This window comes from Trichosurus vulpecula, chromosome 5 (assembly GCF_011100635.1).
Source record: "Trichosurus vulpecula isolate mTriVul1 chromosome 5, mTriVul1.pri, whole genome shotgun sequence".
NCBI classification, from domain to species: domain Eukaryota; kingdom Metazoa; phylum Chordata; class Mammalia; order Diprotodontia; family Phalangeridae; genus Trichosurus; species Trichosurus vulpecula.
This window is the reverse complement of record NC_050577.1, coordinates 194808696-194835440: the sequence shown is the minus strand read 5'-3', so window position 1 is coordinate 194835440 and position 26745 is coordinate 194808696. Positions and strand designations below refer to the sequence as shown.

Here is a 26745-nt window from a genome sequence, read left to right as displayed (position 1 = left end):
AGGGTGTGGGCTTGACAGAAGGCTGGGAAGCAGTGGTGGCCTTTTCTAGCAAGAGGATTGTGATTAAATTTGCCAGCAACAAACAGACTGAGTGGGCTAGTAGATGTGGTTTGATATGGAACTGTTCCCTTATGACACGTAGATATACATATTATAGTCCCAAAGTCTTAACTTCAAATGCATGAGTAAAGTCAGTGAAACACGTTAATTGAATCATATTCAATTCTATAAGTTAAAAAAATTTTTATTGAGCACCTACTCATTTCAGGACATGCACTGTAGGGGATGCAAAAGTGAATAAGACATGGTCCTGTCCTTTAAGGGGCTTAAATCTGGGAGGAGAAGTGGGTCAAGTCCACAAATAGTTGGAGAAGGGAAGAGAGGAGGAGAGGAAACAAGGTGTGGGATGGACTCCGGAAGGAGGGCAAGGTGGAGCTCAGAATTCATAGTAGGAGAGTTATGAATATTTATATCTATTTGGATAGTTCTTCTATTTATAGTCAGACTTAAATTAAGTTAAAATATACATACTTACATGCATATAAATTCATCTATGTATATACCTATAAGATGAAATCAGTTTGTTAAAATACACACGTGTACATAAAGCCATTGGTGTAGAAATGTGTGTCCATGTAGCTACATTTGCACATGTGTATTATACACACTTGTATACACAAATTTATGTATAAGTTTATTCTAACACACTGATTTGACATATATACACACATATATATATATTTATGTGCACACATGCATGCCTACACATACATTTCAACCCATCAATTTAATCATACTTAGATCAGAAAACACCAACAGACACAAACACATGCAAAGGAGTTGTGGCCGATGTTTTGGAGGCTTTTTGGATGACCTTAGATTATCTGCCCTCCTTTCAAAAGAAGAGGATCCAAGCAGCAAAAATAATTATCACAGCTGAAATTGCCGCTCATTCATTCTTATCATTCTAAGGCAGGAAAGATTTTGCAATAAGGGTTTTGCCCATTCGCAATAAGATGACCAGAGCAGTGCCCAGGGGTGCTAGGACTCCTGTCAAATACCAGCTGTTTGCATTCATATTCCCTGAAACATGTGGACACATCCAAGAAAAAGCTGGATGTAAGCTGAGTGAAATCTGAGCTTCATGGGAATCATGGTTCCTGAAATGCTTTAATTCAGTGAACAATACTCTGAACAGTCTTCAACTAATGTGTCAACATCTATGGCTCTGCCCACTTCCCTGAACAAGAAGAACTTCCAAGAACTTCCAGCGGGTCTTATGAGTTGGATTTTTAAGGGCTGTCCATCATAGAAATATCCTCTACTCATATAAATGAGCAGCTTGTCTATCTTAGCTGTCTCACCAGCATACAGCAATGAAAAATGTCTGACCATAGAATCTCTATCTATAGGAAATATAGCTACACAAACATACACATACATATAGACATACATATATACCCATCTATACAGACTCAAACCCTGTGGAACATGCTCAGAGCTGCCTTGCCTGCTTAAGGCTAATGTGCTGGCTCAGCAGTGAAAAACATGGGCACTTTGGAAGAATGAAGGAAGCCTTTTATTGATCCCTTAGTCCCATGGCAGGGAAAGTGTAAGTGTGTGTGAGTGTGTGTGTGTGTGTGTGTGTGTGTGTGTGTGTCAGAGAGAGAGACAGAGAGACAGACAGACAGACTGCTGACAGGGAAAGAGAGAGAGAATTTAAAAAGGAAAGACACCTTCAGGTCATTCTCTTCTTTTCTCTCTCTGCTGAAAAGTACTTCTCTCTCCTTGGGTTTTCCCTACCCTATTACAAGCAGCAAACTGAGCCAATGGTAGCTAAGAAGTGTTAGATAGATAGACAGACAGATATAGATAATATGAACAAATATAGATATAGATGTAGGTATATTTATAGCTATATCTACATAGATGAAATCAAGATAAAGATAATAACAGATTGAAAAATTGTGATAAATATGACAGATAAAAACTAAAATTTATAAGAAACTGTTAAAAGTATTCAACTATAATTCTAATTAGACTCCCTGACTATCTTAATTGTGAATTGTTTTCCTTTGTCACAAGGCAGAGTTCAGTCTGGAAGGGAGTGAAAATTGACTGATTAAAAAAAAAGATCTCAATAAAATATATTGTAGAAAAATCTAAAATGCTTATGCTCACTAATAATCAAAGAAATACAAATTAAAACAGTTTTGAGATATAATAATGCCCACCCAATTAGCAAAAATGATTAAAGTGGCAATCTAATGCTGGTACAATGGTGGAGGAATAGATAAGTTCATACCTTGTTGGCAGAATTGCAAACTCTTAGAATCTTTTTAGAAAGCAATCTGACAGTATACTGCAGGAGTTATAAAAATAATCATATCCTTTGACCACATCATTATATTTCTAAAGATGTATCCTAAAAGCATTATCAAAAAGAAAAAATGAAGAGCTATCTATTCAAAGATTTTTATTGTCATTATTTATAATTGTATAATACTGTAAACAAAATGTGAATAGAGAAATGGCTGAATAAACTGTGGCATGTTAAAATAATGGATACTGTGATGTAATTTAGGTTAATAAGTGTGAGAAATGGACTTTATGAAATAATTCAAAGTAAAATGGACACAACCAGAACAACAGAGTAAATATTGACTATTATCATGTATATGGGAAAACATGTAGGATTTAAGTTCATGAGTATTGAGATTGACCAGGTCCTTTGGACAATTTGTATGCTGAAATTCCATTTTAAAAAATTAGTGTTGTAAGGGACTCCAAGAGAGGACACTGAGCCCAACCCATTCCTGAACATTATGTCTAAGATCACAGCTTTCATGACTACCATGTTATATCATTTAGTTATTAAATTTACAGTCCTCTATAGCCCACGGATCTCTCTCTCTCTCTCTCTCTCTCTCTCTCTCTCTCTCTCTTTGTATGTGTGTGTGTGTGTGTGTGTGTGTGTGTGCAATCTATTATCTCTGGCTTGTACTTGTGAAGTCGGCATTTTGAACCCAAGTATATGGCCTTACCTTTATTCCAATTAAATTTCATCTTATTAGATGTAGCCCAATGCTCTAGCTTGCTCAAGATTTTTTTTGACCTGGACTGTCGTCCAACATGTTAGTTACCTTTCTGCCTTTGTTTCATTTGTGAACATAGTATTTATGCAACCTATACCTTCATCCAAGTCATTGATGAAGACATTAAGCAGTGTAGAGATAAGCACAGATTTCGGGGGGATGGCCTTCCACATTGACACCAACCCATGAAAAACTACTCTTTGGGTCTAGTCATTCAGTCATCTCTAAGCTCACTTACTTGTACTATGTACTATGGTCTTGCCCTCATTTTATTACCTCGTACAGAAGGACATCTTTACACACTTTGTCAAATGTTTTGCTATAATCTAGGTAAACTATATACACCGCATTCCCTTCCTCAACTAGCCACTTTAGTGATCCTATCAAAAGCAGGAAATAAAGTTGGTGTGGCAAACCTGTTTTTGATGGAAGTCAATTCTTTGTGATCACTGCTTCTTTGCCTAGATGTTCCTAACCTAGCCCTTTGATGATAAGTTCTAAATATGTTCTAGAGTTTGGCTAGGAATAGAATCCAAACCTACTGGTTTGCAAATGCCTAGCTCTTTTCCTTTTCTGAAAGCAATGACATCTGCCCTATTCCCAGAAACATGGCACCTCTCAATCTCCAAGATCTCCTCTCTTATCTTGTATTTTAAATTCCTATTATTCATTTACATTTTTCAAATGTAAATATATGCAAAGCACATTTGATGGGTTTGATTGAGGGTTAAAGTTAAGTATATTATAAATAACTTATTTTAAAAAATAAATCACTAAAATAGGAACTTCTAATATGGGACAGTACTCTCCTGGAAAGGTAAAAATAAAGCCTATTGTTAAGAGGATTAAAAAGAAAATGCTTAGATTACTTTTGACTATAACTAGCGCACTCCACCCCACCCCACTACACATATACATCTTTTTTTTTTGGTGCACTGGCCAAGTTTGGATTTTAAACTAGGGTTTGGTATGAAATATTGCTTAAAATAATGAATAGCAAAAATATTAAGTCTATGGCTTTAGCTACTACCCAATATCTGGAATCTTTTTCTTAGTTGAACTATATCCCCTCCTCTTTTCCTCTTCCGACATTTCCATAGAGCACCAGTATTCAACATATTGTGGCAAAAAAAAAGTGGAGGAGGGATGAACAGCAAAAAGTAAAAAAAAAACTGCTAAGCATTTGTACATGGAGCCCTCTTTCCCTAACCATCTCTGGAAACTTTGGGATGCTGGGAGATCCATCCATAACCACCTGCTCCCACTGGCTATGAAAAGATAAAGGAAGAGGTTGTATGTTTTGGATCCCTCTTGGGATAAGGGATAACAAATGGGAGGCAAGAGGAGTACAATGATAAAGAACTGACTTCCTTTCCACCTCACCTATTTTCAATAGTCATCAGTCCCTGCCTCTCTGGACTTGCCTCTGCCACGCTCATGTCTACCATCCAAGTCTCTGAATGGATTTGGGGAACATTGACTGTGGTCTCCTTTCAGCCTCTTTTGACTCACTGATGGAGTCCCAAACTATGGCAGAGAGGGTGACCACAGTCTGGTCATCTCCAATTCCAAAGCCAGCTGCCATTCCTCCACAAGACAAGCAGCCATCCTAGCTCCAAAGGCAACTGCCACATGACCTAGTTACCTATATACTGAATAAAAAGTCCTTAATCGCAAGGGCTCAGACATGTCACAGTAGCTTTCCACTGCCATCTCAATAAGACTCAAAGGTAAATGAAAGAAAATGGACCCCCAAACTTGTGTGCCTGTACACTGATCTCACCAACTTCCTACTCTCTCTTTGCAGTAGAGATGATCTAAGGCAGGGGTGGAGAACCTGCAGCCTCGAGGCCACATGTGGCCCTCTAGGTCCTCAAGTGCAGCCCTTTGATTGAATCCAAAATCCACAGAACAGTTCTTTATCTCTGAGTGTCTCAGCTAACTTATCTGTAAAATGACTATAATAATAGTACTTACCTCATGGGGTTGTTGTGAAAATCAAATGAAATAACATTTGTAAAGTACTTTATAAGCCTTAAATTGCTATATAAATGTTAAGTATTATTATTAATAAATAGAAAATACATAAGAAAAAGAGCCATTTCCCCAATGGACAATTGGTCAAAGAATACAAATGGGCAGTTCTCGAGAAAAGAAATGCAAACCGCTCTTTTTGTGGTGACAAAGAATTGGAAATTGAAGGGACACCCATTAATTGGGGAATGGCTGAACAAGTTGTGGTATATAAATGTAATGGAACACTATTGTTCCATAAGAAATGATGTTCAAGCAGATTTCAGAAAAACGTGGAAAAACTTACATGAACTGATGCTGAGTGAAATGAGCAGAACCAGGAGAACATTGTTCACAGTAACGGTAACACTGTGTGATGACCAACTTTGATAGACTTAGTTCTCAGCAATACAATGATGATCTAAGACAATTCTAAAAGACTCATAATGGAAAATGCTATCCACATCGAGAGAAAGAATAACGAAGTGAATGTAAATTGAAGCATACTATTTTCTCCTTTTTATTTCTTTCTCTTGGTTCCCCCTTTGTTCTGATTCTTCTTTCACAACATGACTAATGTGGAAATATGTTTAATATGACTGTATGTGTATAGCCTATATCAGATTGCATGCCATTTTGGGGAGAGGGGAGTGAAGGAAGGGTGAAAATTCGGAACTAAAAATCTTATAGAATGTAAGTTCCTTGGGGTCAGAGATTGTTTCCTTTTTGTATCCTTAAAGCCTAAGGGGCAGCTAGGTGGTTTAGTGGATAGAGTACCAGGCTTGGAGTGAGGAAGACCCTAGCTATGTGACCTTGGGCAAGTCACTTAACTCTGTTTGCCTCAGTTTCTCATCTGTAAAATGAGCTGGAGAAGGAAACAGCAAACCACTTTGGTATCTTTGCCAAGAAAACCCCAATGGGGTCATGGAGAGTTGGACACAATTGAAAGAACTCAACAACAATGAATCTCTAGAGCCTACTGCATTGTCTGATATATAGCAGATGCTTAATAAATGTTCACTGGTTGATTGATGGGTTCTTTGAGTTTTCATTTTGGAACTATTACTGCCAGTCCTCATCTGAATTCAATATACAACACTTTTCCCTTTCAAATATTAACAATTTCAAATTATATCATCTTTGGAACATGTCTTCTGGACAAATGTGATTGCTACAAATGCAAAATGAGTATCGTGGTTTTTAAAAGTTAGAAAACTTTGGAAACTCTTCTGTATAGTAAAAATATTAATTCAGAGAATCAGCCAGTCATCTAGTCCAATCCCCTCCATTTAAAGATGCTATGCCTCTATTGTGAGCAATACCCCAGAGGCATCAGACTTGGGAAATGATTTTTCCAGAATTCACAGGTTTGGCAAAGTCTTTTTGAACTGGGCTCTGGAGGCTTCTATGAAAAGGAAACCAAAAGACTGTCCGTCTTGTTTGTGTCATGCGGGAGGAAGAGTGAGTGGTGAAGCTGATTTCCAGATGCCTGATCCTCTGTTCCCTTCCTCCTTGACTCTGAGGCTGTGCTGTTTATGATGAGGACTGGTAGCTGAAAAGTGACCCTTTACCCCTACGGGGAGAACTGATGGGGTAAATAGGTGATATTGAGGAGCCACTAGACAGAGCTTTGTTTCCTCTTACTTCCCCCACTGTCTGGTAAAGAGAGCACAAGCCTGCCTCTCAGTTAAGTGGTAGACAATTTCCTCCTGGGCCCTCAGTCCTCTGAGAGCAGTCCAAAGGTTAGGGGATAAAAGTAGTTTATGGAAAAAAAAAAGAAAAGAAAAACAATTTGGGCAGCTAGGTGGCACAGTGAATACAGCACTGGCCCTGGAGTCAGGAGGACCCGAGTTCAAATCCTACCTCAGACACTTGACACAATTACTAGCTGTGTGACCTTGGGCAAGTCACTTAACCCCAATTGCCCTGTCTTCGCCCCTCCAAAAAAAAATAGAAAGTAGATAATGGTTCCCATAGCAGATAGCTCAGGTAGCAGTTTCCTTGGGGTCAATTTGATCCTCATTTGCTCACATTATTGCCACAACCGATGAATCTGTTTCCACACTTTAGCTAAAGAATATCAGGTGGCTGACAGATCCTTGTCTGGTGTCCTTAATGGCCGTGTTGGGTAGAGACATGGAAAGGGGATTTGATGCCTCTGAAGAAAGGGTTGAAGCAGTTGAAGCACAGTGGATAAAATGCTGGGCCTGGACTCAGGAAGACCTCAGTTTGAATCTGGCCTCAGACGCTTACTAGCTCTGTAACCTTGGGCAAGCCATTAAACTCTGTGTGCCTTAGTTTTCCTATCTGTAAAATGGGTGTGATAATTATAATAATAGCACCTATTTCACAGGGGTATGGTGAGGATCAAATGAGATAATATTTGTAAAAAGCACTTAGCACATAGTAGGCACTGTATAAATGCTTATTCCCATCTCCCCATTATCCCTGCTTCAGCCTGAACCCAGGCCGAGGGATGGTGGGAAGGAGTGGACGCTGGATTTTCCACAAGTTAGAGAGACAAAGCATAGTTATACTCTAGACAAATACAAGTTCATCATAAGAAGGAGAGCATATAAGCTCAAGTCATAATTTACACCTAGTCTGAGACCTAATACAGACAAACTCTCAAGGCAAAGGTAAGCCCAGTTAGTTCATGGAGGGGAATGGGGGTGGTGTTTATACTTCACTGAACAATTCTGTCACAAGTGAGATTGTTCCCATTCAGCCCTTACCAACAAGAGAATTCCGAAAAGTTACATCACATGCTTCCTAAGTGGCAGAGTTGGACTTGGGGCCTCTCTCTCCTAACTTCATTGCGTTGCTGTTCCCATCCCGTCGTACTGCCTCAGAGGACATTAATTGGATTACTCATTACTAATTAGGATTACTCATACAGGCTTATTTCAATTTCATCAAATAGAATTGAGTGGAACCCTTTGATTAGTGGTTTCTTTTTTTCTGTGCCTACAATCCCGTACAATAATTATGACTATTTAGACTGAGGTACTGTATGATTCTGAACCATGAAAGAGGTTCCCTATTTCATATTTACTAAGCCAGGAAACTAGATTCATAATATTTTTAAAAGCTTTTCAGTACCTTTTTGCTTTCACTGCAACAAGTGATCACAGAGCCAAATGAACATAACTGACATTTGTAACCAGGAGAACAATCGCTTTCATGCATTTAAAAGCATTAATTTAAATATACGGATGACTTCTTAGGAGCACTGTTAATATAGTTAGAATTTCTATATTACTTGAAAGGACTAAAATAGTATTTCTTTTTTAAAAAAATTCTGTAATTCTAATTTTTTGCTAATTTTAGACAGATCTTGCTCTCTTTTCTCCTCTCCAATAATTTTGGATCAGTAAAGGTTATTAAATCTTGTTACCTGGATAACTGCTGAATGAGTGACGAGAACTTTTAGTCATTGGATCTTTGATGGAGAAGTCCCAGTGTTTGTATATCCTCAGTGTAGATGCATACACGAACCAGCTTGAGTGAGAAAAAAAAATGTTCTCGAACCCGGGAAGAACCTGTGGTCAAAGTCACAGCAAATCAAAGAGAAGCCTATAGAGAATGAATCAGATTTTTTTTTCAACAAAGGATGGCTACAGAGACTATAGGGATACAGGAAAAGGACACGCATATCAATGTGTTATTCTCTTGACATTATTTCTTATTTTCGCTGACAGACCAGGTCACAGTCACAATTTATGCAGTTTTGAGCTCTTATTTTTTTGCGCTAAGACTTTTGGGACACCCTGTATGGTTTGCTTAAGAGGCCCAAAATTAATAATTCATTTTGATCAAAAAAAGCATGGTGGGAAATTAAAAATTAAGGCATGAGTAGATATCCATCTTTTCCCTTTTTTCCTTTAAAGAAAAAAGTAAAGGAAAGATGTAGGTCAATAGCAGTTCACTACTAGGAAGCTCTATGGTTACAAGATACATATATTATCTCATCTAATTCTAAAAAAAAAATCTTAATCTGGTAGATTAGGTAACTCAAGTGTTACTAAATCCCCATTTTCAGATGAGGAAAAATAAGGGCAGAAGGGTAAAGTAATTTGCCCAAGGCCTGCAGCCTAGTATCTACAAAATGGCATGGCTCTCCCATTGCATCCTGGGCCATGTCCAGTCATCCTGGTGAATATCAGGCCACTGGACCCAGATGGCTCTGGAGGAGAAAGTGAGGCTGGTGACCTTGTACAGCCCTCCCTCACTCAAATCCAAGTCAACTATAAGTCATGTCATCATTTCCCTGATGTCACAGTCCTCTTTGAGGCCAAAGGACAAAGACATCGACAACAACAAAATGGCATCCAATGAGATTAAGGGTCCAGAAAGGGCACTAATGGTCTATGGGGAGTGGATGGAGAAAATGTCATGTCATTCCTCTGCTTCTTATTGGCTAGTGAATAAAGTTTCTACACCTTTGCCTGACATTCAATGTCCTATATATTGTGGCATCACCTTTCCTATGTCATACTAGTCTTCTCCAGGTCTCCCATACTCCGGTCAAACTGGGTTATTTATTCATCATGGTCCATACATCCTCTCCCCACCCCCCAGCTTTTCTATCTCTAATGTTTTTGCTCCCAGTGCTGGGCCTGTACCTAGAATGCCTGGCTCATGCCTCATTCCCTTCCTTTCATCTGCTGAATTCCTATCCATACTTTAAAGCTTCAATTCAAATATTCTTCTTCCAAGAAATTGTCTCTAAACTCTGTTAGTAATAATCTTTCCCTTGTTGAGCTACACTTAGATATACTACTTATAGGTGAACCTTTACAATATCTTTATCAATAATTATTTTATTATGTTTATTGTTAATAAATGAATTCAATAAATCAACAGATTCATTTATTCAAATGAATGAACAAATAAACATTTTGAAGCACTTACTATGTGGTGGGGATACAAATATAAAAAGCTAGATGGTCTCTGTCCTCAAGAAGCTTAAACTCTAATGGAGACAACAACATAAATCAAGGAGTGGTAGTCGAGGAGTGTTATGGTCAGGAACGTCTTGGGGATGGTATCAAAGAGCAGTTGATTGACATGTGTTTTTCCAGGGATGCTATATAGATTTCATTACTACTCCCAGGGCTAAAGGTGAGGAGTAAGATGGGAAGGGGAAACATGCTAACAGATGGCATAAACATGGCTGCAGAGCAGCAGTAGCAAGATGAATCTGGGCAACCATAGTTATGGTGGACGCTAAGTTTGGTTTTGTCAATCACATGATTGTAGATCAGAGTGCCGAGTCAATTCAATAAGCATTTACTAAGCCACTGAGCTGGGGGCTAGGAACAGACAGGTGGAGTTTATAATCTAAGGGCAGGGCTGTCCAAAATGCGGACCATAACCGATTTATGCAGCCTGCCTGCAAGCATAGAAATTTGCATAAATGCTTTAGCAAACGAAGCAGAGCTACCGCAGAGCTCTCACTAGGATGGCAAATCAAAATATACTGTCTATTGTTTCAATAAAAACCTAAGGTTGGACAGCCCTGATCTAAGGGGATGGGGAAGGAGTTAAAATGGATATAGAGCAAGTCACTTACCCTCTTTAGGTTTTCAATTCCACATTTATAAAATAAAGGGGTTGGCCTCAAAGCTCACTTTCAATTCGAAATCCATGATCTTATGAAATAAGTAGGATGCAAGGTAGAATGATAAAGTCAAAGGAAGGGATCTACATCAAATGGTACAGAAAAGATGAAAAGAGAGAACTCCCTCCTCCACGAAAGACAACTATGTCCTATGTCCTGGCTCTATTCTAGTACCAAGGACAGTGATCACCATACAGAACAGCTTGATAAAATGTATTTTAAATAACAACAGTAACGACTGCCAGCACCTGTCACGCTTGAGAGTTTGCAAAGTACTTTCTTCACAACCACCTCGTGAGGGAGAGACAGAATTATTATCAGCTCAGTAACTGACTAACACATATCCACTGAGAGGTGGCGTGGAGGAGCTGGTAGGACATTCGACCTAGAATTAGGAAGAGAGGAGGTTGAGTTGGGTGTCTGATCCTCATTTGCTGTAACCCTTAGTCTGAACCTCAGCCTCCTTGACTGTGAGATGAAGAATACTCATAGTACTTAATTACACAGGGTTACTATGAAGCTCAAATGAGATAATGCATAAAATGTTCTTTGCAAATTTTAAAGCGCTGTATTAAGGTGGTGGTTGTTATTATTAGCTTACAGATGAGGAAAATGAGGCTCAGAGAGGTTATATAATTTGCCAAAGGTCTCACAGCTAGTGTCCAGGATCCACTATGACTCACTTCTGGAAGAGCTTAATAAATGTTTATTGAACTGAATTATGCACACATACGCATTCTTCAAAACTTTAATGATCTGTCAGTGTGGATAATCCCTTCTCTAATACAGATTGTAATCTGATTTAGCAGACTGTCTCATAAGAGTCACTGTGTTCAAAACCCTGCAACCAACCCGGTGATAAGCCTCTCCTAAATTCTGACTTCGATGGAGCTGTAACCTCATCACAACTCCTTCATGCCTTCTCATCATTTATGACTCTTGTCCATGTCCTTCCAAAAAACCATCCAACTTTTTTGAGACTTTTCCCTAGGTCTTTTAATATTATAAGAACAGAAATGCAGTATTCAGGTTACATATCTGTTTCCTTGCTCTTGCTACCTGACTGGCATATATATTATTTTGGAGCCATGAGGATTAAGACCAGTTTTGAGTTTTCAAGCTGGGACACAAGGTTATTGTTGTTTGTTCTTCAATCTCAAAGATGACCAGGACATCAGAAAGGTGATACCATGACATGCAAGTGAATTGGATATAAGTGAGGGCGGGCTGTGCAAAGTCACCAGTCTGACTTTCTCTTCTGGTCATCTTTGTCCAGTGGCCAGATATAGAACAGGACAATTAGAGATAGCCCAGGATGTAGTGGGAGACCTTGACCTTTTCCAACTAAGGTCTTTAACAGGTCTTGGTTTGACTGAGGCAACACTCATTCAGTGATTAAGACTTAATAAGAAATGATGCAGATAATGGCCTCTTTACCTAATTAAAAAAAATTAATCTGGGAGGGGACACTCAGGGTTTCTGCCCAAAACAGAAATAATTGGTATTTATGCTCATTCTGAGCCAATCAAGATCCAAACAATGACCAAATAGGGCCTGGCCTGGGACCTATTGTTGGACAATCAGTGAGAGCCAGAGTGATTTGGGTTTAAAGAAAAAGGGGGTAGACTGAACTGAAATCCAAAACCTTCCCTCCCGGTGGGTGGAGTCTATAGAATGGCAGGGTCATAGAGCTAGAGCTCGGAGAGAATTCCAAGGCCATTTTTTCTCACCTTTACATTATAGAGAGGAGGAAAGCTAAAGACCAAGAAAGTTAAGTCACTTGTGAAAGGTAATGGAGATAGTAATTAGTAAATTTGGGGTTTGTTCTAAACACAGATCCAGTGCCATTTTCACTGTACTGTGCTGATTTGAGTGTGTACCCAAAATGTTTTTAATATCTTATATTTGTAAGGTACTGACCCTAAGCTATTGCTTTTTCATATAGGGGAGGTTTTTGCCGAGTTAAACCTACTCAGAGTTCTGTTAGAGTTACTCTGACTCAGAGTTCTGAGACAGTTGTTCCAAGCTATAATATACTGGAGATGTGGATATCAAAATTGATTTTATGATTAAAGGACATATTTAATTTATCTGATCATAAATAGACGATGAGACTTTCGATACTAACTACGAATTACAGAGCAGACCCAAAGTCTGAATTCAGGAAGAGAAGAGAAGAATCCAGGAAGAAAAAGAGAGGAGGGAGAAGGGAGAGAGGGAGAGGAGAGGGGGAAAAGACAGAGTGAGAGAGATAGAGAAAGGGAGGAAAGGAAGAGAGGGGGAATGAAGGAAGAGGGGGAGGGAAGACATGAAAGGACAGATTTCACAGCTTTATCAGCTAAGTTTCAAGCTCTAAGTTATTGGTGAGGAATAATTCTAAGTAAGCAGAGCAGAAGCTTGGGAACAGAAAACCAGAGAAGTTTAACAAAGCAGATTGACTAGCTTCTCTGAGATATTGCGCCTAGCAAGGGGTTAGTCAAACATAATATGGATCTTTTCAGCACAGCAGTGGAAGCATCTATTCTATACAGAAGCTATGAAACTTGAATCACCTGAGGTCCATTTTGCAGAAAATACCACAAATATGTATCTCAAGTATGTGAGGGGTTACTTAGTGCTGTCTGGTCTACAGGAAACATTTATAATGCAATACAATGTATATATCACTTCTTCCAGGAGTAGTTATTTCATTGGTCTGAAAACAGGAATACTGACTACAACCTCTCCACACCTTTGAGATTCGCTGCGGTTGAAAAATAAATCATCAGGTGACTAACCTTCTGGTGATAAGCCTTTCTAGCCTTAGGCAGGCTTGTCCTTGGATTATAGACAGGATTAATCTCCAGACTGGGTATACAAAGTCTTTCCAGCTTGGTAGTGTTAGGGCGTTCCAGCCCTATCTCTCCCCAGCCCAAAGATCCTATCTCTGGCAATAACTCATGAGTGGCCCCAAGGAGGCAAACTGTCTCTCCCTGTTACAAGAACAAGCTGACCTCCAGAATTTCCCTTGTGTGAACAGGACTATTTTGTACCAGAAGAAGTATCATGTACTGATTCCTAGTTACTGTATACAGTCCAGAGGTCAAGCTACAGAGGTCAACTCCCAAGGCTATCTTGTTACAGACATAACACACAAAAAACATACCCCTTAGAAAGTTCCCCCTCCCCAGTCTACCCCCACTCCCTGTTTCCAGTAGTGAATGATGCCTGTGCCCTAGGTACAGAAACTGTATGACCGCTCTATAGTTTGCCCTGTACCACCTAATTAGCATACTTGGCACACCATTCATTCACTGTACTTTTTCTATGTAAGCTTTAGCATCCCTCCACCCGTTAAGTTCCAAGTTCCCTAAGGAGTTCTGCCTGCTTCATTAGTGTTTATAATAAACTTTCACCACTTGACTGGAAGACTGCTTGAATCCACAAATTCTTTCCAGATGATTCTGTCCTGTACCTCAATAGTTTGGGGGTCTCTGCACCCCTAAAACACATCAGTAGGACCTGACACTCCATTGTGAAAGCCAGGGTCACCTCCACGTCATTAGGCATCAGAATTATGCTTTAGAGAAGACTGATGTATAACATATATTTATGTAATTATATTAATTAATGAGAAAAGCTCTCTACTCTCCCTCCATCTTTATATACATGTATACATGTACACACAGAGTGGGACTACTGGAGAATCTTACCTTAATAAGAACAGAACAATGACCCATATCATCTATGACAGAATGATTCCGTGAGGCATTGGCTGGAGGGATTAGTGAGGGTATTAGGTCCAGTATATCTCCAACTGCATTCAGGAACTGGATCTGGAAAACAGTCAAGGGCTGGGAAAGAAGAATAAAGATTATAACTAGCTTTGATTTTTAGAAGCCAGTTAGTCAATGAAATTTAATTTCTATTCCACTATTTTTCCTTTAGCCACAGATTTACTAAGTTATCTTTGCTAAGAGTAATGATAACAGAAACTGGTATGCACATCTTGTGGAATCAGTCCTAGAACTTTATATCCTTACATACCCCACCCAGAAGGGACTTACCATCATGTTTTGTGATGTTATATTTAAGTAATGAAGGTACCTGGCTGACAGTAAAGCAACAGAGGAGAGGCTAATGAGGTTTGTTGACTCATAAAGGGCAGGAAAGAATGACAAGCTGCCTGGATGAGTTCTAGCTATTTGGCCTAGATGAACCATATGTCCTGGTACTAAAAGCCCTGGTTAATGGGGCTGCTGAGCTATTGTCAGTGATCTTCAGAAGACAGTGGAAATGGGGAGATAGATCATAGGATGAGAGAAGGGCAACTGCTTTCTCCAAGTAGTCTACTGACTGCTGGTCAGCAAGATTGACTTCAATTCCTAGCAAAGTTCAAGAATGTTAATAACATGGTGGTCAGCGAATATCTCAGAAAAGGAAAAGAGGAAAGAAAAGGTGAGTACGAAGAGCCAACATGGCTTCACCATGAACAAACTGCTCAATTTAGTTCAGTAAGTATTTATTCATTATGGGAGCTTTTTTGTTTGTTTGTTTAGAACTGGATTTCATCTCTGACACACTTCAGCAACTCATCTCTAACACTCAAAGTCTTAGAGGGTGGCCTGAGGCATTCAGAGGTTAAGTAACTTATCCACTGACAAACAACTAATTTGCCATCTGATGTAGGACTTGAACCTAGATCTTCCTCAGTCCAATTCTGCCTCTCATTAGTCCTATTGTTTATTAGTCAAGCCAGGCTAACTAACCCTATTTCATTTTTTGGTTAGGTAGCCTAGGGCAGAGGTGTCTGAAACTCCCACATACCACCAGAACCAGATTAAAGTGTAATTAGGAAATGTTTAACAAAATAAATAAAAATATATTACAACACAGATAATGTTAATTTGTGGTTTTCTAAATCAACATGTGACCTGGAGGTATTGTTTCTATTTAAGTTTGAAAACCAGTGGCTTAGGGGAATGTTGTAGATATAGTTTACCTAGATTTATTTTACTTCATTTTACTTTTTTTTTAAAAACTAGGCCTCCCCAGCTTACCAAGGCTTTAAGAGCAATGGCCATTCATGGGTGTGGCCATTCCCACTACTGACTGGCATGGGAGCTGATGTGCTCCATTCCTGATCTGAGCCAGGTCAGCCCTCCTCAGGCAGTCCAAATGGCCCACCTCTTAGAGGCTCGCCATATTGGGGGTAGACTCAATGCTTGGCATGCTGTATTTCAGAACTCTTGTGTTCAAATAATCCACCAGCTTCAGCCTCTCCAGGAGCCTTGGGAGATTTTAGCAAAGCATCTGATGAAATCGCATGTTCTTCTTATAGACAAGATGGATTAAGAGACTTATATGACCATATAGCTAGGTGGTTTCAGGATGCATTGAAAGGTTGGACTCCCCAAGTCATTAATGGTTTAACGTACATTTTGTAGGAGGCCTCCTGTGGGGCAGCTCAGGCATCTGTGGTTGGCCCTGTTCTATTTAACATTTTTATCAGTTACTTGGTTAAAGGCATTCATAGAATGTTAACTAGATTGGCACCTAACACCAAACCGGATAACAGAATTCAAAGGGATCTTGACAGGCTAAAAAACTGGGCAAAACTAAATAAGATGCCATTTTATACAAAGTCACATGCCTGGGTTAAAAAAAATCAACTCCACAAGATGAAAAGACATGGAAAGAAAGGATTTAATTTGAAAAAGACCAGGGGTTTTAGAAAGGGAAAGAGAATACTCATTTTGATGGCAGCAGGCATTATGATAAGGACTTTACAAATATCTCATCTGAACTTCACAGCCACTATGCAAGATATTTGCTCTTATCACCCCCATTTTACAGCTGAGGAAACTGAGACAAACAGGTTAAGACTTAAGATTGCCTAGGGTCACACAGCTCGTAAGCATCAGAGGCTGGATTTGAACTCAGATCCTCTTGACTCCAGGCTCAGCATTCTATCTACTGTATTATTATGTGTAAAGGCTCATTTATGAATTAACAGTGTAAGTTTACCTGCAAACATGACCAGGGCTCCTCTTCCTTAAAACAACTTTTACTTGATCCCACCATCCCCTCAAGATATCAACCTATATCTCTCTTTCCATTCATAAGCACAGTCCTAGAAAAAACAAACAAGCCTATTTATAGGTATTGCTTCCACTTCTTCCCTCACTTTGTAACTCCTGGTAAACAGCCTTCCAGCCTTATCACTTACTCGACTTTAACTGCTCCCTGTAAAGTTGTCAGTGATTTCTTACTCACCAAATCCAGTGACCTTTTCTCAATCTTTATTCCTCTGGACCTCTTTGGAGCAAACGACATTCTGACCACCCTCTCTTCCTAGATTCTTAATTTCCTCTCTGGGTTTTCCAAACATTGTTCTCTCTTGGTTCTTTTGGGAGGCAATTCAAAGCAGTGTGAACAGAGGGCTCAATTTGAAGCGAAGTACCCAAATTTGAATGCCAGCTCTGCCACTTACTGCCTCAATGACCTTTCATGGCTTGTGTCAGCTTTTTGACCTCTCTGAGTCTCAGTATCCTCATTTATAAAATGAAGACCTCAAAGACTGCTAAGGTCTGACTGTTCAGTCTCCTTTATTATATCGTCATCCACAGTCTGCCCACTAACTCTACGTGCACCTGCAGGCACTGTCCTAGGCCTTCTTGTCTTTTCTTCTACATTCTCTCACTTGGTGGTCTCCTTGGCTTCCATGGATTTAATCATCATATCTGCCCCAAAGATTCTAGAACTATATTCTAACACTACTCTCTCCCAAATCCCCATCCTACATCACCAACTGCCTATCAGATATTTTGAATTGGATGTCCTGAAGGTACCTCAAACTCAAAACAAAACTCCTTGTCTTTCCTCTCAAACCCACCCTGCTTCCTAATTTCCCTATTTCTGCTGAGAGTACCACCATCCTTCCAGTATCCCAGGTTCACAACCTCAGAGTTTTCTTTGACGCTTCACTCTTACTCACCTCCAATATCCAATTGGTTGGCAAGTCTTCTTGGTTCCAACCCCACCAGAACTCTACATCCACTCCCTGATCATCTGGCCACCACCCCAGTTCAGGCTTTCATCAGCTCCCACCTGCACTCTACCAACAGCCCTCTGGATGATCGTCCTGCCTTGTCTTTCCCCGCTCCAACCCATCCTCCACACATCTGCCAAAACGCTAGTCCTAAAGCTCAGGTCTAACCATGTCAATCCCCTTCTCAGAAAGCTCCAGAGGCTTCTTTACTGCCTCAGTATAAAGTGTGAACTCCTCTGCTTTGTAGTTTAAAGCCCTCTACAATCTGCTTCCAACCTACTTTTCTAGGCTTGTTGGGTAGTACAGTGGCTACAGGGCTGGACCTGGTGCCAGGAAATCTGGCCTCAGATATTTACTGGCTGAATGATTCTGGACGAGTCACTTAACTTCTGCCTCCACTTCCTCATCTATGAAGTGGGGATAATAACGTCTCCCAGGACTTTTGTGATGCTCCAATGAGATAAGGAATTGTAAAGCGCTTAGCACAGTGCATGGCACACAGGAAGAATTATATAAATGTTAGTTGTTGTTACAGAGCTTTTTATACATTACTCCATTTCACGTACCCTACATTTAATCAAACAGGCCTACTCGCCATTCCTTATACACAATAGTACATCTCCCATCTTTCTGTGTGTGTAAAGGCTTTCTCCCATGCCTGGAATGAAATCCCTCCTCACCTCCCCCTCTTAGAATCCTTAGCTCCCTTCAAAGGCTCAGTTCCTACCATGAAACCCAATTGCACCCCTTCCCCATTCATTCCCCTAGATGCCACTGTCCAACTCATTACTTCGAATGTATTCTGTAGATTGATATGTACATATGTTAGGAATTCCTGCCAAGATGGCCAACTGAACAGGAGGAAACCTGCCTAACTCCACACAGCTATTACAGCAAAAACCAGAATTTTAAACCAGCCCAAATCATGATCAAGAAATCCAATGAGGGGGCAGCTAAGTGGTGCAGTGAGTAGAGCACCAGCCCTGGAGTCAGGCGGACCTGAATTCAAATCCGGCCTCAGACACTTGACTCACTGGCTGTGTGACCTTGGGCAAGTCACTTAACTCCAATTGCACCCCCCTCTAAAATAAAAAAAAAGTTAAGAAATCCAGTGAGAAGTAAATGACTTCTTCCAAAAGTCAACCAGAAGCCCCTGGACAACAGGAATGGTGGCTCCTTCAGCACAAGGCCAGCTACAGCATGGAGTGGGACCAAAGACAGAGGAGCTGGCAAGGCTCTGAGTCTACAGGCAATGAGAGTGGAGTGCTTCCCTGAGTAAGCCCCCAAATGGGGACCTTCGAAGCCCCAGGGAGCTGTGGCAGGCCATAGCCAACTACTGGACCAGAAACCAAGAGGAAGCCTGCACAAGCACAGTACTGTAGTGCCCAGACCAGAACAGCCCAATCCCAGATTTTGGAGGCTCCTAAACCTTCTTTCATGAAAAGCCGGAGAAAGCCCTGAAGATCCAGCTTATTGGGTCCAGGCCTTATTACTTAAGAAAACAAATTTTAAAAACTGTTTCAAAATGTCAATATATCAAAAATGTCCATTTTCTTATGTTTATATAAGATTCTACCCCTTTCTTACAGGAGTTCCTTTCCTGAAGGAAGCAAAAAAAGGAAGTGTGTGTGAGAAACAGAGAAAAGCACTTTAGGAGGCACAGACAGTTCTATGAGGACCTAAAAGCAGACCCTCACTGAGACAAAGGTACTGCTTGATGACAGCAGCACATTATTTCTCAGCAGCTAATTTTCACGGTTCATTTTTTAAGACTTAAAAATTTATTGTAAGATCATAGGAAAGTTGTATATTGGCTATTTTTGTTCTATCTTACAGAAAGGTGGATTTTGGGGTTTCTCAACCTAAGTTAGAGATAGATGACATAGGAGGAGGCCTTGAATTTAGCCAGGAGAGCAGCTAATTAGAAATGGACAGGCTCTGCAGCTGAGCTGAGAGCTGATCTAACTGAATGAGATTCTGATGCTGGAAGATGACTGGGAGAGGCAGAATCCTCTGTTGCTTGAAGAGTTGACTGGCGTAAGGGAAGAGAGAAAGAGAGAGGGAGGGAGGGAGAGAGAAAGAGACAGAGAGAGAGAGGAGGAAGGAGAGGGAGAGAGAAAGAGAGAGAGAGAGAAAGGGAGGGAGGGAGAGAGGGAGAGAGAGAGAAAGAGAGAATAAGAAGGAGAGAGAGAGAAAGAGAGGGAGGGAGAGAGGGAAGGAGGGGGTAGGGAACCTGCAGTCTCGAGGCCACATGTAGCCCTCTAGGTCCTCAAGTGCAGCCCTTTGACTGAATCCAAACTTCACAGAACAAATCCCCTTAATAAAAGGATTTGTTCTGTAAAACTTGGACTCAGTCAAAAGGCCAAACCCAAGGACCTAGAGGGCCACATGTGGCCTGAAGGCCACAGGTTCCCCACACCTGGCTTGGGTGATAGAAGCCTCTCAAAGCCTAGTAGTAGCCCTGAACAGCTTCACAATCCCGGACTCAAGGAAAATGTTTTTCACTGAAAGCATATAACATGACCTCAGAACCCAGACAAGGCTTAAAGGTACTGTTTTGCAATAGCAGAGAAACAGGGGAGCTGAGAGGCACAGAAGAGGGAGACTATACAGACTATTAACACAAAAAAGACCAAAGACACCAGTTATGAGTTGCCCCAGGCACACACATGGGATTCCCCACTTATATGCCTTACTCCCTTCCACCAACATTATGTGCACTGGTTGAAGAACATGACCTATGTTTATGGGGGAGCAAGGAGGTTCATGACTATTACTGCTTTGCTTTCTAGTACTGAGTGTTGTATTCTAAGAGTTAACCCAGGAAAAAAGTACATGGGATCATCTTGGTTGTTTTATTTAAATGTGAAGTACATAGGGTGGGGAAAAGGGAATTATAGGAGCTACAGTTGTGAGAAATAGATTATCCTCCCATCACAAGAGTTGCCCTCAGATAACCCTGTTTGAAAATGAGTTATATTCCCTTGATCACACTTCCCACTCCACTTGGGGAACCACCCAAGCTGCCCAGTGGGTGCAAGTAGAATATGCAAATCAGTTACAGTTTAGGAAGAGAGAGCCTGGAAAAAGTTGGGGGTGGGGTGGGGTGGGCAGATGGAGTTGGTGCCATATACCACACTGAAATTTGGGCTTTCACTTTTAGGAAGCTACAGTAATTCTTTCATATGGTAAAAGTACCATAAATTATTTTGTAAGTACTAAATGGTCACCTAGTAACCTAAGAAAGTTGATGTAGCTTCCATAGTAGCTTGGGACAAAATATGTACTCAGTTGAATGAGGGGTAAAGGTGTGAGGGAAGAGGAAGATGAAGGCTTTGAGACACCGACGAGACACTAGGGAATTCCTGGGAATGGGGTGAAGGTAGAGAGAAATAGTGGACTGGGGAGGGGCAGGAGGGTGTTAAAAGCACATACTCCACCAAGCTTCCTATTTTGCCTAATTATTCATGCTAACTAGGGGCTAAACTCTGTAGTTTGGGGTTTGGGTTTTTTTTTTTGGTGTTATCAAAACCATTTAAATTTAATGCCCTGGGCTGAAGCCCTAGTCACCCATAGCTAGTTAAGGTTCTGCAAAAAGCTAAGGTGGATTACAGGGTAGGTAGAGGGAGATTTACATATTGTAGGAGAATCTGCATCAATAGCCTCAAAACTCTAGTACTACAAGGCTTAAAGAATAATAATATGCTCTTACCAGAACTCTCAGGTGGTAAGCCATAGTAGGTCTCTGCCTCATGCAAAATATATTTTAAGTACAGTTCCTTAGAGCTCTTACCTTTTTCTGAGCTAATTTTGCCTTCTCTGCAGCTCCAAAATACAACCCATCAAACTGTGAGAAAACATAGCCCGCGTGTCTCCAAAATGGATTCCTCCTGTTCTTACTGATCTGTTGTCGGGCCCAATCATCTTGCTTCCTAGATGAAAACCAAACTGGCTTTAGATATACAAAGCAAAATCCAGAAAGGGAATCAAGAATCACCCACTGAGATGCTATAATGCTAACATTACTGTTACATTCCTTGAAAAAAGATGGAGCTTAAAAAAAAAAGCGGCTGTGATTCAGGACAAATCCTAGAAAGGCTTTTAAATTCCTTCCCAGCTGTGTTGTTTCAGTTTGAGTTCCTGCCATTGCAAATGAATAAATGACTGGTTGGGGTGCTAGGTACTGAGGACACAGATATAAAAGTGAGACTGTCTCCAGCCAGGGAAGGGTGTTTTGTTCTGAGATGGAACCACAGGGCAGTTGATCAACAGGCTTTTTCCAGAGGCAACATAATATAATGTTCTTCCCAGTTAGTGTGGTTAATGATCGTAATATCATAGGATCATAGAATTGGAGCTCAAAGGAATTCATGGATTACCTGTTGTCAAAGATTTGTTCCAAAGAAAGAAACAGAATCAGTTTCCTCCTTAACCGAAGGTTTGTCCTAAGAACAAATAGAATGGGGTCCCCCTTAACCAAAGGTTTGTTGAAGAACAAACAGAATGGGGCTCACCTTACCAAAGCTTTGAACAAGGAACAGAGTCAGGCTGTGCATGTGCTATGATGTGCTTATTTATTCTCGTTAAGCCAGAGAATCATGCATGATGGAGTCAGAAAATAATTCTGAACTCAGAGGTGAACAAGCTGAAGGAGACCCTTTATACACTTAGAGCAATCCCAACTCAGGATGCCTGTGTCAAACAAAATTATAGTCTCCGTATGTGTTTAATCATAATATGAGAAAGGAATTTCTTATTGGGATAGGTTGTAAATACAGTAAGATAAGAGAATATTAAGGTGTCAATTGAAATTGTAGATCCAGGAGGTCTGTGTTTCTTTTGTCATTAACATGACATAATATAACTTAAGAAAAGTCCCATTATTCAAGACAGTGTCTGGTTCAAGGCATCTTGCCATGGACAGTCATAAACAGAAGAATGCTCCTGGTCAGCTTCTTCTGGCCTTGTAGTTGCTGACACAGGAAGGGGCACCTGGGTTCACTCAGAGAGCAAAGCAAAGCATGTCTGTTATGCCAGAGCACGCAAGGCATTATGGTAAGTTAAGCTCAGAGTAGGCCAAAAATGTCTTTCTCCTGATTGGCCGATCCAGGCTTTAGGCCTTTGTCAGATGATAGGAGGCCCAAAAATGTTCTGGGGAGGGGTTCACACTACCAACTCTTTCATTTATGGAGAAGCTAATTGAGGCCCAGAGGAGTTTAATGACTGGCTAAGAGTCATGCAGGTAGTAAGTGGCATGGGATGTGTGCCTAGGCACGTGTGCATGAAGGCATGATTGTTAGACAACATGGGCCTATACATGTAAGCTTCTTGAAGGCAGGGACATTCTCACTTTTGTATTTATATTTCTAACACCCAGAACATAGTAGGTGGTAAATAAAAGTTTATTCATTGATTATGCATGGAGAACTGAGAAAGTTAGGACAAACTATACAAAATAGATAAGTGCTTTTCTAATAAAAACACATATGCAAACATATGTGAATGTGTAAATGTAGGAAGTGTAAGAAACTCCTAGTATAGAGATTCCCTCTACTAATGGATCAGTTACTGCATGAGGAATGTAGAGGTTAAGTGACTTGCTCAAATGTCTGAGGCAGGAAAAACATACTGTAATAAATAAATCTGTAAAATACAGTAATAAATAAACTAATAAATAAATATAAACATACTATAATGGATAAATTAACTTCACTTTTTATATATAAATTATTAGAGAAATTAAACTCTGAATAACTGGATACTTTCTCTGGAATAAATAATTCATAAGTTCTCTCATTCTCAGTGCTGATAAATAATTCCTTTAAAGTCATGAATTACATAATAATAATAATAATAACAATAGCTAGCACCCACTATATGTCAAACACTGCGCTGAGTGCTTTAAAAGTATCTCATTTTATCCTCACAGCAACCTAGGTGGTAGGTGCTATTATCATCTCCATTTAACAGATGAGGAAACTGGGGGAAGGCAGAGGGTGATTTGTCCAGGGTCACACAGCTAGCAAGTATCTGAGGCTGGACTGACTTCAGGCCGAGCACTCAATCCATTGTGCCACCTAGCTGCCTCAAATCTTAGATTTTTGTCCTTATATCATGCAGCATAGTCCAGAGGAATGAGCACTTTGTTGTCAGAGGATCTGGGTTCAAATCTTGGTTGCACCATTCAACTTAATTTATCTGGACCTCAGTTTCCTCATCTGTAAAATGAGGGGGCTAAAACAGATATCCTCTGAGGTCCCTTCAAGTTGTAAACCTATGGTCCTGTGATTCATGGTCACCTGCCCATAGACGGAAGATTTTATTATCCTCCTCTTTTTGAAAATGGAGATTACATTTACCCATCCCAAGTCCTTTGACCCCTGACCTATTCTTCATGAATTTCCAAAGATCACTGACATTGGCTCACTAATCACATCTTACTAGCTCTTTCAGCTGGTAACTTGGAATTCACTGAGGGCGTCCACTGTTACTATCTTCTCTATTACCTTGAAGCAAAAAGCTCTAAGAATTTATTAGCCTTCCTTCTGTCATTATCTGTCATTAACCTCTCATTTACTCTGAGCAATGGTCCCATCCCTCCTTTCTTTGATCTTCCTCTTACTTCCAGCAATTGCATTTTGTCGTCTTTAGGCTCAGCTCAGTGTGAGTTTTAATTCTCCTGACACACTATTTCCTTCAGTTGTCCTTCTCTTCTAATATACATCTCTCCTTATCTGCCAGCTCTCTGTCTCTCTCTCTGTCTCTTTGTCTCTCTGTCTCTGTCTCTCTCTGTCTCTCTCTCTCCTTCTTCTATTCTCTCTTCTCTCCTCCTTCTTATTTTTGTTCCTATCTTCAGAATTTTATGATAGACAGCTGCCTGACCATACCAAATTTCTCCACAGACTTTTAGCTCATGGGATTTTAGCTTATCCCTTCTCTGAAGCCTCAAGACATAAAAACAATACAGAGGTCGGCTAGAGAGAGGGGAAAGATTTATAATGTTCTTTCTTTCTCTTGTCTTCTCAATGGGTGGGAGGAGGGGAGAGGGAATTTGGAACTGAAAATAAAATAAAATAAAATTAGAGAGAAGTGAAAAGGTGTGGATACAAGGAATAACATTTTTTGTTAAATTAAAGGTTCAGCTCCTGAACTATCAAAATTTCAATCAGAAAAATAAACTCTTATACATACTGTAAAAAGTCCTTCAATTTTGCTAAGGCACCAGGTTTCTTAATCAACTGTGGATACAGGTTTTCATAGTGGTAATACATGTGTCTGAAAGAAAAAGTGGAAATGTTACTTAAAAAAAAAACAAACAAACCTCTGTCTCTTTTGATTATAAAAAACACAAACTAGCCAGCAGCATTTACTTTGCAAATCAGTTCTGCTCTTTATTCAAGAGTAGCATCTGAATATCAGCTACCTCTAGTAATGCAGTGGATAGGACTACTATGAATTTCAGGTCAAGTTCAGATGTGGTAAATGTGATTTCAGGATCAGGTCTAGGACAGATATATTTTTGGCCTACCTTTTAGAAATTCAAATTTCCCTGAGTTGGCACTTTCATACAGTGGACAAATAAGGACATAATTTTATTTTCATGAGGTTTTGCATCATCATAATTTTTCAGATTATAACCTTGAGGGCAAATGCTATGTTTCTTTCTTTAAAAAAGTTTTATTGATATTTCTTATTTTATTTCGTTGTCATTTCTCAATGATCCAAACACACACAGACACTGACATAGACACAGACATGGACAAAGATACACAAATAAATTTTTTTATAACAAATTTAATATAAATTTATAACAAATAAATATATGCAAGTAAAACAAATTAATATATTGGCCATGTCTGGAAATGTATGTCCAGTTCTTCATCTGAGTCCATCATTTCTCTAGCTAAAAATCATCATCTATATTCTGCATATCAATCCTAGGCTTGGTCAGAGTTGTGAAGTCTTTATTTTTTTCAATTTTTAAAATTTTAGACTCAAATGCTAGAACTTAAATACACAATAAATTAAAGAAAAAGAAACATTATAAACCTAAATATTGAAATAAATACAAAATTAAAAAAGGAAAAAAAGCATGTCATGTACATAGCAGAATATGAGAGGATTCAATATATATAGCAATAAATTTCCATTTCAAGAAAGCCTATATAATATATACTACACATTTTGTTAAAAAGTATCCATCTTTTTTTTTTTTTTTTTGCTTCCTTGTAAGTTCTCTTTTGTTCTCTGCTGGACACTTTTTACTTTGTTCTTTTCCCCCTCCCCCCAGTCTTTATTTTTTAAGAAACAGAAAGTTGTTGATATCTTTTAAATCATCTAATTTTCTCCTGAAATCTTTCTTCCTCCTCTCCCAGAGAACCAGCCCTTATAACAAGCAAGTTTTTTAAAAGAAAAAGAAGTGGAGAAAAAGTCAGCAAAACCAACTTCCTGACACCAGGCACTTCACGTGTCCATTGACCACCTAGATTCCCAGTGACCGCCCAGCTTACTTTACTTTGCCAGTAAGTCCAAAGTTCTGAAGTTCATGTGAGTGTTATCCTGCTTCTTCTATTCATTGACTGTCATTTCTTACAGCACCATAATATTACATTACATTCATATACGAGTTGTTTAGCCATTCCAGTTAATGAGCATCTGCTTTGTTTCTAGTTCCTTGCTACCACAATGTGCTGCTAAAAACATTTTCGTGTCTTTGGAGCCTTTTTTTTTTTTTTAAATTGCTGACCTCCCTGGGCCATACGCCTAGCAGTGGAGTCTCTGGGGCAAAGGGTATGGACATTCTAGTCACTTTATTTGCATAATTCCAACTTCTGGTTTCCAGAATAAGTGTACACAGCTCCACCAATAATGCATTAATGTCTTTCCACAGTCCTTCCAACAGTGACTATTTCCACCTTTACCAATTTGCAGGGTGTGAGGTAAAACTTCAAGATTATTTTGACTTGCATATCTTTTATTATTAG

General features: G+C 39.7%; 1 protein-coding gene across 2 annotated transcripts in view; it reads right to left on the bottom strand.

The window, feature by feature from the left end:
- The window catches only part of PLBD1 (phospholipase B domain containing 1), an 80461-nt gene that overhangs the window by 23016 nt on the left and 30700 nt on the right, over positions 1–26745 (bottom strand). For both annotated transcript variants that reach the window (XM_036762099.1, XM_036762100.1), the window contains exons 3-6: positions 24953–25036; positions 21555–21693; positions 14424–14564; positions 8506–8650 (exon numbers count right to left, since the gene is read on the bottom strand). In XM_036762099.1, the coding sequence (XP_036617994.1) occupies positions 8506–8650; positions 14424–14564; positions 21555–21693; positions 24953–25036 (509 nt within the window). The remainder of the gene's footprint in view (positions 1–8505; positions 8651–14423; positions 14565–21554; positions 21694–24952; positions 25037–26745) is intronic.